Raw genomic sequence first — 10393 nt, 5'->3', positions numbered from 1 at the left:
GGATTGTTCTGTCATCAACTAAATTCCTAGAATAGAGAGTGTTTTGAGTTTTTAAATGGCCAACGGTCAGAAAAAAGGGTTTCCCGCCATATTTTGTGGGTTGCCATTGACATCAAGGCTTGGCTCCCCTTGTCCATTTTCCTATTTTTCCAGTCGAAACTAAAGGCAAAAATGTGCAATAGAGATTAAATGTTTTATCATAAACCCTCTTTTTGCTCACATTATTACATAATGCCTTTGCCTACTTTTAAAGAAATCAGTGTCATTTTTATTGGCCAAGGCATTTGGATGTCATTGTTCTTGAAAATAGCATTTTTTGTAATATAAAAAGTTTTTATTTGAAAAATTATTATATGAGATATAGACTTTTTTTTTTAATGATGAAGAACCCTTGCCAAAGCAAGGGAAAACCCCAGGTAGGGCCTCACGACTACCCTGCCTTACATGGCCCACTTAAATTATTATTATTAGGTGACTTAGATGAGTCTCTATTTTTATTTTTTGATATTTAGTCAGAGAAATCATCCCCAAGATCAAAGACCTAGTTGTTTTGGCTTTGCCTGTCATACTTACGATCACTGTCCTAACAGCATAAAACTCCATGGGCTTAACCTTGGTCCCTATAGAGTTGCCACGCTTCAGCTTGCGCAATGGGTGACGCCTATGGGATTTGAACCTTAGCGGCCTAAGCCCTATCCCTTTAGGCCAAACCCCTTTGGGGGCTAGACGGGTCTCTATTTGTAAGCACCTACAGTGAATTAATTAAGCATGCAATTGTGGTGAGTGAAATTCTTTCATATACAAGTTCATCAAATTACAGGAACTTTTCTAACATAAATGCTTAATTTAAATGCATTAATTATGAAGGCTACAAGATAACATACATCTAATTTTAAATGAATGTGTGTTACATTATTAGAAAATGATGTTTATCCATCATAGGCTTAATTTCTTTATATAGCACGTTTCTTGAGAGAGAAATGTGCCCCAACTGTTGAATGATTGGCTCACTTTATGGTTATTCTTATGTTGGATCGGGCTGACAAGGGTAAAAGATGGTTTTTTGCAAATCAGGTTTTGCTAAAAAAACCATAGCAAACTGCCTAGTTAAACGAGGTTTGTTAAAAACCAAGTTAAATGAATTGTTTAGATGACAAGAAACCAAAAGCAGTTTGGTCTAATAAAAACCTAAAAAATATAAAAAAACGAAGGTTAGCTATTTTTTGACCAGAAAATGGCCGGTCTGGTTTGACACAAATCGAACCATTTCTCGGTCGGTGGCTGGCTAGAAAATGGTCAACACATATTAACTATGAAAAACTTAAAGAATAAATAAAAAAATGACTTAAAGAATAAAAAAAAATGACTGACTGACCATTTTTTTGTCAAGCTACCAACCAGGAAATGACCGGCTTGGGGTTGCTGATGCTGGACGAGACCAGGCTGGCCATTTCTTGACCGGTGGCTGGCCAAAAAAATGGCCGGCGCCTAACGTAAAAAAAAAAAAAGAGAGTGGCTGGTGGCCAATTTTCGCCCGGATACCATCTAACCGGTGGCTGATAGGAAAATGGCCGGCCAACCATTCTTTTTTTAAAAGACATAAAAAAAAATTAAGTTTCTGGTCAGTCAGTAGCAAAAAAATAGCCGGTTGATATCGCCATTCTTAGGCAGTACCAATATGACCATTTTTCTATCAATGGTGGGCTGGAAATGGCCAAACCATAGTGGTTAGTTGGAGAAGCGATAGTAAGAAGCAATTCAAAAAGTAAGACACTTCTAAAATATTAGGAAGCGAGAAGCGCGAAACAACTTAAAAGCGAAAAAAAGAATCGTCTCAAAAATGAAAAGATAAGTGAACCGAAAGTGACCTTAGAAGCGAACGAGAAGCAACTTAGGAAGCGAGGTGGAAGAAAGCAAAAAAAAAAAAAAAAAACAAAAACAAAAAAAGAGAAAGCGAGCTTCCCACTAATGGTAGGAAGCTCAACTTTTTCGACGCTTTCCAACACATTTCGAAAGGGTCACATTTCGCAGATCCAAAATGCGCTTCAAGAAAGCACACATATCTAGGTCTTATGGCACTTTTGATAACCCTGGGCCAAACCGAACAAGATGGGTTGAGGGTAGGTAGGTAAGATGAGTGGTAGGAAGGGGTGAGAAAGATGCCCCTCAATAAACCTAGTTGAAGAAACCAGGGGGTCCTCTTTTGCATAATTGGGTTGAAAACCCAGTTTTATCCAAACCAGGTTTAACCAAAACCTCACGGTATGGCACCCAAACAACCGCTCAAGATAATTGCAAGCAGAAGTTTTCTAGTTGTTGGGACCACCGAGGTGGTATCCCATGTGGTAAGCGGGGTCCTGTGCCAAGCTAAAGGCCCAGGTTTCGAATCCCTCTGCCACATGGGGGCTTAAGAGATATCTCGTTGGGGTCTGCCTAACCCTTGCCTTTCCAAAAAGGAAAAAAACCTTAAGTGGTTGGAACTCAATTTTGACAGGCAAGAGTAGTTGCATAAGGGGATCCCATCATTTAACAAAGGATGAGTTTCATCATATGTCGATCCTAGCCATTCAGAGTCAACATCCAAATAAAAATGTGAACCTTGCCATTGATTGGATGGCTAGGATTGAATGTAGGATGGAACTCATCCTTTTTCAAATGATGGGATCCGTGTTCATCATAAAACCTCCAAAAAAAAGAGCCCATGCTTAGCCTTGCAAAGCAAGTGCCCACCCGGAATAAGGAGAACAGGCCCGAGGCCAAGTGGGCAACCCCTTGAGGTCCTTGAACCAAGCAGCTTGGTGACTCATGTCTTTGATGCATCCTACACTAAAAGCAGCCAAAACTTCACAGGTCATTGACTCTTAACCAGTAGAACCCAACTCAGTCAAGGTTCAGTCAAGACTTAGCCTGCACTGCTCGACGCCACTCCAAATCATCTAACCCTTGACCATGCCATCTTACTTCAGTCAACTGATCAAAGTCAGCCAGACCTTAACCTTTGACTGGAGCCAGTTATAGCTCCAAGCCTAGAGTGGAGTTTAATCTGAGTTCATTGTTGTTTACCATGGTAATTTTAAGCTTTACCTAGGATGGCAGTGGACCGGGGCAGGGGTGGGGGCCTACCTCCATCCTGTCTTAAAATCCGAACTTACATCCACGCACGGGGATGGATTTCTTTAACCGCAAAGACTTTCTTGGTCTTTTCTGGCCAAAAACTTGGGCGAAAATGTAACTATCTACTCTAAAACTCGAATCAATAAAAAAACGTTTCTTTTTTAATTTTTCCAAAAAAAAATCCCTCTTTTTTTACAACTATTTTTTCCTGTCACTCTGACCGCACTAATTATTCCCAGACCAAAACTCTCTTCTCCACCAAGCCTCCGGCGAAATCTCGGCCGGTTTCCGGCCACTTGGCCTTTCTTGAAGATGGCTTCCGTCGTCCTCTAAGATGTTCCTTTCATTGTCTCCGGAGTATCAAACTCTGCAGTGTGACAGAAGCAAGGTGGTCTCATAGTCAAGTCCCCACCTTTTTCTTCATTTAAAAAAAAAACTGCACCAGCTTGACCCCTTCTCTCCTCTTCTTTTCTATGCCTTTTTCTATGAGTGATTTATAGTCGTTAAAGAAGGTCCCATTTTTCTGTTTGGTCTTTTCTGAGGGTTCTTCAGACAAGCCCCCCTGTGGTTCTGAAGTGTACCATTGTCCTTGTTCTGAACTCTTATCCTGTGTGCACATAGACATAAAAATGGTACCTTTCTTTGGGGTCTGTCAGATGGGCTTTTTTTTTCTTGGGGTCTGGTTTTCTCATCTTTCTGCTTGATTTTTTTCACTTTGGTAGTCTTTATGAAGACGGAGATGCAAAATTTTGATGTTGGTATGTCTTTGTTTCTTTTTTTTTCTTTTAGCCAATATAGAATTGTTTCTGGGTCAGATGGTAGAACATGCAGGAGAGTGGCACTTCTTTTTTTCTTCCCCCACCCTATTCTTATGCTGTTTCTTTGAGGCGTGTGAAGTCGTGAACTCATATTTTATTGTTATTTTAATTGAGTTTCTGTTATTTTCACTATTCTTTGCACCAAATTCAAAGTGAAACTTTGAATTTTTTTTCTTCGGTTTATGTGTCAGTCTTCTGTGCATTGGATTCTTATCTGGCACAAATTTGGTTTGTTGGTCTCATTTAATATTTGCGCGTTTCCTCAAACGTTTCTTTAATGACTATCTTAAACAGTGATGCGTATGAAAGACTTCAACCAGCTGCATAATTTGCATACTCAACAGAGCTTGTAAGGCAGAAGAAAGAATGTTTTGCAACTAGAGAGAAGGTTGGATTCTTCACTAGCCTATAAGATTAAAAAAAAAAATCCTTTTTCCATACAGGTAACGTTGGTATTGTTTTTTTTTTTTTTATGGTTTTTGTGACTCCATAACAGACCTATTGGCCTTTGATGTGGTCTCCGACTGGGGGAGGATTGTAGACATAAGACCAACTCCTTGTGAAATTCTTTTCCATGGATGAATCATCCCAGCATTTTCCTGTAACTCTGGGGGTATCGAGAGAGTCGGCAGAAATGCTTGATGGGACAGAGTCTCCTGATTCTCCTCCCAGCCAAGCCGTGTTCACGGATACAAGTTCGGTTCCTGAGCATGAGAAGAAGGAATTGGAGGAAACTATCTCAAAACTTGAAGGCGAGTTTGAAGTGAATTCATGCATAAAGATCTCAATCTGATAACTTGTTTCACGTGCTTTATGGCTTACTGTTGATTGATTTTGCAGGAGAGGTAATGGAATTGAGATCCCAACTGAGACATTTGGATGGGAAGAGGAGAGAAGCATCGAATAAGTTATTAGACCTCAAAGGTAGTGAATTATGAGATCTAATTTACGACCATCTTTGTGATCTTGAAGAAATTCTTCTCCAGCATCAGCACTTTAATATTTTTTTTGTTTCAGGCAGCATCCGGGTATTCTGTCGCGTTCGCCCTTTCTTACAGATGGAAACGAGAAGCAAACCTGCACACATTACTCCTGGATCCGAGAAGGTTTCGATCCAAGGTATGGGGAAGAAGAAAGACTACGTCTTTGACGGAGTATTTTCTCATGAGGCATCACAAGGTATACCAAGACCAAACTTTAGAAGTCTTTCATTTACGGTTCTGATGTTCTAGTTGGTAATTGATAGATGTTACCCTATGAAATTTCTGTAGAAGATGTGTTTGGTGAGGTTGAGCCGATTCTCAGATCTGCGCTTGACGGTCATAATGTATGCATTTTCGCTTATGGACAGACCGGAACTGGCAAGACTTTCACAATGGTGAGGGGCAGATCACAAGCTTCTTTCATTTGATTTTGCTTGCTTGCTTTTTTGTGCTATTTTCTAGTCAGTTTTTTTAACTGTTGCAGTTGGATTTGAGGAATTGTTCAGGAGGGAACACAGGATCGTCCGGGCATTGTTCCGCGAGCAATCAAGGCACTCCTTGATCAAGCATCACTTGACAATGCAGTTTCTTTCAAGTTCTCGTTGAGCATGGTGGAGGTTTACATGGGAAATCTAAAGGATCTACTTGCACATAAATTACCTACAAGAATAGTGGAGTCTGCTTGTATCTCCAGAAGGTAAAAACATTTGATCTGTATTACTAGTGATTATGTGGTCTGAAAATCTTTAGTTTATTTTAACTTGGTTGGCTATATAGTGGTCTCAATATGCAAACGGATTCAAATGGATCTGTGGAGATCGATGGTCTGACTGAAATACCATTGACGGATTTCGCACAAGCAAATAAGAGTTATCTTATGGGGAGGAAGTCCCGATCTACGTGTTGGACGAATGTCAATGAAGCATCCAGCAGATCTCACTGGTGACTCCTGATTCAGTTGCAATTTTGCATCCATCTTTTTATCATATTGGTGCTTACATTTCTTCTTCCGTCAGAAATTTATGTTGGCAATTCATGTATCTGTAGCTTAACTAGATTAACCATTACCCGCGATGATGGTGGAAAAGCAATTTCAAGCAAATTTTGGATGGTTGATCTTGGAGGAAGTGAGAGGCTGTTGAAGACAAGGGCCACTGGGCAGACTCTAGACGAAGGAAGGGCAATAAATTTGTCTCTCTCAGCTCTTGGTGATGTTATCTGTGCTCTAAGACGAAAACGTAATCATGTTCCTTATAGGTAATTTTTTTATCTTGTTTCTGCTCTGTGAGTTTTATGACCATGACTTTAATCATCATTTAACATGATGTCAATCAATTCCTATTACAGTATGGTAGTTCATTTATATAGTGTTTGCCACTAAATTGTCCTATATACAGGAACAGCAAGCTGACTCAAATTCTTAAAGATTCACTTGGTATGTTAGTGTGGTCCCACTAATCTCTTTCCCGCATTGGCAAGTTTTCCGTAGTCAAAACCTGTGTTTCTCAATATTGATAAAATTGTTCATTACAATTTCTTTTGTGAATGATGTAGGGGATGATTCAAAGGCTCTCATGGTCATTCACATTAGTCCAAAGGAGGATGACATTAGTGAGACCATATGCTCTCTGAACTTTGGGCAAAGGGCACGGGGTGTTGAGTGCCACAAGGAGCTCTCTGAGGTAATTCTGGTGATGACTTTGATTTTTCTTTGCTGTAGTCTTAAAATATGCTCTCTGAACTTTCATTGCCATCGATAAAATTTATGAACCTTATATAAATTCATTTAATTTCTTTTTAGGAGTTGAAGAATCTGAGGAGAAAGCGGACTGTAGAATTAGATCAAGAGATACAAGATGCAGAGCAGGATTGCCAAAAGGTTAGGGACCATGTCCAGAGACTCGAATGCATGTTAAAAGAAAAGAAACAGATATTTTCAGTGAGATATGGGTTTGAAGATCAAACAGGGACACCGAGAAGTCCTTTAACTGTTCCTAAAGAACTTTTTGAGAGTCCTAAAGCTTCTGAGAGATCCACAGCTAGAAATGGCTCAGCTTCTGTGCCTCGATTTATGGCATCAACCGCCTGCAGTAGACAAAGGCAGCTTTCTGATAGGGAAGCTAAAACAGCTAAAATGCGCAGATCAGGGATGAAATATCTGACTGAAATAGATTTTCAGTTATCGGGGTCTCGGATTCTCTTCCAATCAGAATCTAATTTTAAGTCGAGTCTGCGTAGTGGAGTATCACTGCGATCTAATCCGAAGAAGCTTCGTACTGAAGAATCGTATTCTATGCAGCCAGATACGCCAATTCACAATAGCTCAAAATTTTCAAGGCCACCACTTCACAAGAGATTATCTGCTTCTCCATTGATCTCACACATAAGGAGCCTTTCCGATCTCAATGTGCGAAAAAGAATAACTGATAGGCCAAATTCTTGTGAAATATCTGGTCGGCCATCAAAAGACAAGAAGCTAATTCGTTCTTCGATGCCCAACTGTTCAGAGTTAATTCATGGTGCAGGCTACCCCAGCTTAGCAGACCGTCACTGCTAGGAAAGATGAGGAGATGAATCAGCAGTGCCACAAGATCTCATTAGTGTAGATTAACATTCCAGAAATGGTTCAACTGTGAGTAGTGTATGTACAGTATCAAGTGATTTATAGTAACTTAAAATCAATAATCCATCAATCATATTATGTTAGCAAGTTTTTATTCTTGATCCAAGAGCAGAAGGGATTTATCTGTTATGAAATTTCAGTCTGCTGGTCTTTAAGGCACAGCAGGGCTGAAGTTTGCAACACTCCTTTCTTTTACAAAGTGGAACAGATTTTTTTCTCAACCTCAAATCAACAGTGAAAGATTGTCATACTAAAAGGGGTACAACATGTTTGCCAAATGTTCAATAAAATACAGCAAGATGGGACTGAAAATCAAAGACCTGTGTCACATGGATACGGCTGCCGATACAGGGATACGACCATTTTTATGAAGTTTTCAAACGCGATACAAGGCCAAAATGGAGTACCCATGTGACGTAATCGATGACTAAAGCAAGAAGGAGATCTATTCTACACATTCATACTGTAATCAGACTAAAAGGTGCATGTGATGTCTTACTCTTGCAGATGGGACGTTGACATCAGGACACATATCAACGTATTTACAGAAGTGTGTGTTGGTTGAAAAGCATCAATCATAATAAGAGCACCGACAAGCTTACACAATAACTTTAATTGCCAATAGCCTTTCTACCGTATCAAGGAGCTTTTCTAAATCTTTTAACTTTATTTTCTGAACTCAATCTTGCAACAGAGTATTTTATCACGAGTTGCTAAGTCATATATTGTTGGTTGGTGCTATTTTGGAATCTTGCCTCTCCCTCTACCAATATCCAGTTTCTCCATGAATGTACCACTGAATGTGCTTAGGTCAGTTCTCATTCTCAAATCTGACCACTCAACATCCTCCCTTTTGATGGTTTATGATGCATGATTCCCTTCCCATTAGCTTGTGGCTAGGCTGTTGCCTGGGCAGTGTCACATTACTCAGCCATATAGGATGAATGATACACACATCACACTCTCTCTATCTATATACATAGAGAGAGAGAGGGAGTAATGGGTAGGTGCTAAATGAGTTTTTCAGAGTTTTTTCATTATATTTTTAAATTCTAACAGTACAGATGTGATCTATGTACTTGATTTTATAGGGCTCTTGAAGTGTTCGATTCTGACACATGGGTGGGTTTTATGAGGTTTGCAAAATCAACTGTCCAAAATCTTTGTAAAATTTTGAGACTCCAAATATCATTTTTCATCCGAAACACATGATCCAGGTGTGGATTCCTCATAAATATACCATGCCCAACACATTTATGGGGTTGGAACTGCCAAAAAAAACACGGTAAGGGCAGAAAACCCCATTTATCACCTATCAATTTCCCAGCAACACATTTCTCTCTCTCTCTCTATATATATATATATATATCAACTGGAAATATGTGGACTGAAGTGTGAACTTAGGCATCTTTGTCCCCCGTTTTGTGGATTTGGTGTCCTTTTAAGTGTATTTAGGGGCTGTTTGATCCCCTGCTTAAATACGGATGCCCTAGCTAACAAGTGCTGGTCGTACAGAACACCATCCGCCGCATCCATGAAATGGTGAAATATCGTTCCACCCCTGTTACAATGAAAACGGGACAGGGAATGCAACTTAAAAACAAAACTCATGCGAAAGGGGTTTAACTCTGAATCTCTCTCTCTCTCTCTCTTGTGCAGCTGCTGGGCAGGACGCTGGTAACGAGGCCAGCCCCTCTCTCTCTCTCTCTTTTCTTCGTTCCTCTCTTTCTCTTCCTTTTTTTTCTTTCTTCTCCTTTTTCATTCCTCTCTCTTGATTCTTTGTTGTTGCTGTTGTTCTCCTCTGCTTAGTTTTTTTTTCTTTGATTAAGATTTTTTATTTTCATTGATTATTTTTTTATTTTTATTTATTAGTTTTTTTTTTAATTTTCATTTATTAGGTCTTTGAATCAAATATCTTTAATTAGGGCCTTTGTTATTTAATTTTATTAGAGATTTTTCTTTGATTTTCTTTGATTATTGTTTTCAATCAAATATCTTTAATTAGGTTTTTGATATTTAATTTGATTAGGAATTTTTTCTTTGATTAGGGTTTTGAATCAAATTTCTTTAATTAAAACTTTTTATACTTAATTTGATTAAGGCTTTTCTTGTATTTGATCCGGGTTGTTTTTCTTTGACCTTCTTTGATTAGGGTTTGAATTAGGGCTTTTTACATTTAATTTTATGGTTTATTTTTCTTTTATTTTAAAGTTTTTTTGTTATTTATGGTTTATTTATGATTTATTTTCTTGCATTTTTAGAGTTTTATGATTTTTCTCAAATTACCTAAATTTTAAACATTTTTTTGTATTTAGATTCAGTTGAAGATCCATATTGAAGTTCAAACAAAACAAACGTTGAAAGTAGTACAGTTGTTACTGTCTGTTATGTTCTACTGTTTGTTCAATCTTAGACTATCCATCAAACACTCCCTTAAAGAACATTACTTTCATCTAAACAGCCTTTCAACAAACGGTTACATAATCATTGAAGAATTATCATGTTATATGTAAACTAGATCCTTATTCAACGATCTAACTGAAAAAGAAAAAGAAAAACAGATGAAACAGTGGGCATTAAGAAATCTTGCAGATGGCAGAAACATCTAATAAAACTGAATTTCTTAAAATATTTTATCTAAAAATTTATTAAGAAGATAAGGTTATATAAAATACATTATAACAAGAAGAAAAGGGACATCCCACAAGGGCTATGCTCACCAGGTAGGTGCAGTTGTGAATGTAACCAATAATCAATGGAAGCATCTCTTATCATAAGGTTAAAGGTGGGTTCTCTCTCTCTCTTTTGGGGGAGAGGGCTGCCAATGTTTGGACAGTTTTCTCTTAGCCTAGCCA

The 10393-nt window shown here is 38.5% G+C and overlaps 1 protein-coding gene across 3 annotated transcripts; it reads left to right on the top strand.

Annotated features, from left to right (window-relative positions):
• The first annotated feature begins 3332 nt into the window (after window positions 1-3332).
• Window positions 3333-7625, top strand: LOC149839268 (kinesin-like protein KIN-14U). Of its 3 annotated transcripts, none has more exons than XM_090002407.1 (12): window positions 3333-3502; window positions 4227-4320; window positions 4429-4684; window positions 4773-4856; window positions 4950-5111; window positions 5204-5310; window positions 5422-5612; window positions 5693-5857; window positions 5963-6172; window positions 6313-6350; window positions 6470-6597; window positions 6717-7625. In XM_090002407.1, the coding sequence occupies exons 3-12, from the start codon at window positions 4507-4509 to the stop codon at window positions 7470-7472; spliced, it is 2019 nt and encodes a 672-aa protein (XP_089858533.1). In that variant the 5' UTR covers window positions 3333-3502; window positions 4227-4320; window positions 4429-4506; the 3' UTR covers window positions 7473-7625. The 3 variants fall into 3 exon arrangements, with proteins under 3 accessions (XP_089858533.1, XP_089858532.1, XP_089858534.1); XM_090002406.1 differs by lacking the exon at window positions 3333-3502 and adding an exon at window positions 3751-3872; XM_090002408.1 differs by lacking the exons at window positions 3333-3502; window positions 4227-4320 and having other exon boundaries at window positions 4388-4684; window positions 5207-5310.
• Window positions 7626-10393: the final 2768 nt, after the last annotated feature.

Source organism: Nuphar pumila, chromosome 4 (genome assembly GCF_984573655.1).
Source record: "Nuphar pumila chromosome 4, dmNupPumi1.hap1.1, whole genome shotgun sequence".
In the NCBI taxonomy this organism is placed as follows: domain Eukaryota; kingdom Viridiplantae; phylum Streptophyta; class Magnoliopsida; order Nymphaeales; family Nymphaeaceae; genus Nuphar; species Nuphar pumila.
Note: the sequence above shows the minus strand (reverse complement) of the source record. Positions and strands in the feature narration are given on the sequence as shown.

Excerpts from the sequence above, each read along its gene's own strand:
- LOC149839268 (XM_090002407.1), top strand. The coding sequence starts at position 4,507 with ATGGATGAATCATCCCAGCATTTTCCTGTAACTCTGGGGGTATCGAGA. Across the intron at positions 5,112-5,203 it reads TTCTCATGAGGCATCACAAG|AAGATGTGTTTGGTGAGGTT; the intron begins GTATACCAAGAC and ends AAATTTCTGTAG. Across the intron at positions 6,351-6,469 it reads AATTCTTAAAGATTCACTTG|GGGATGATTCAAAGGCTCTC; the intron begins GTATGTTAGTGT and ends TGAATGATGTAG.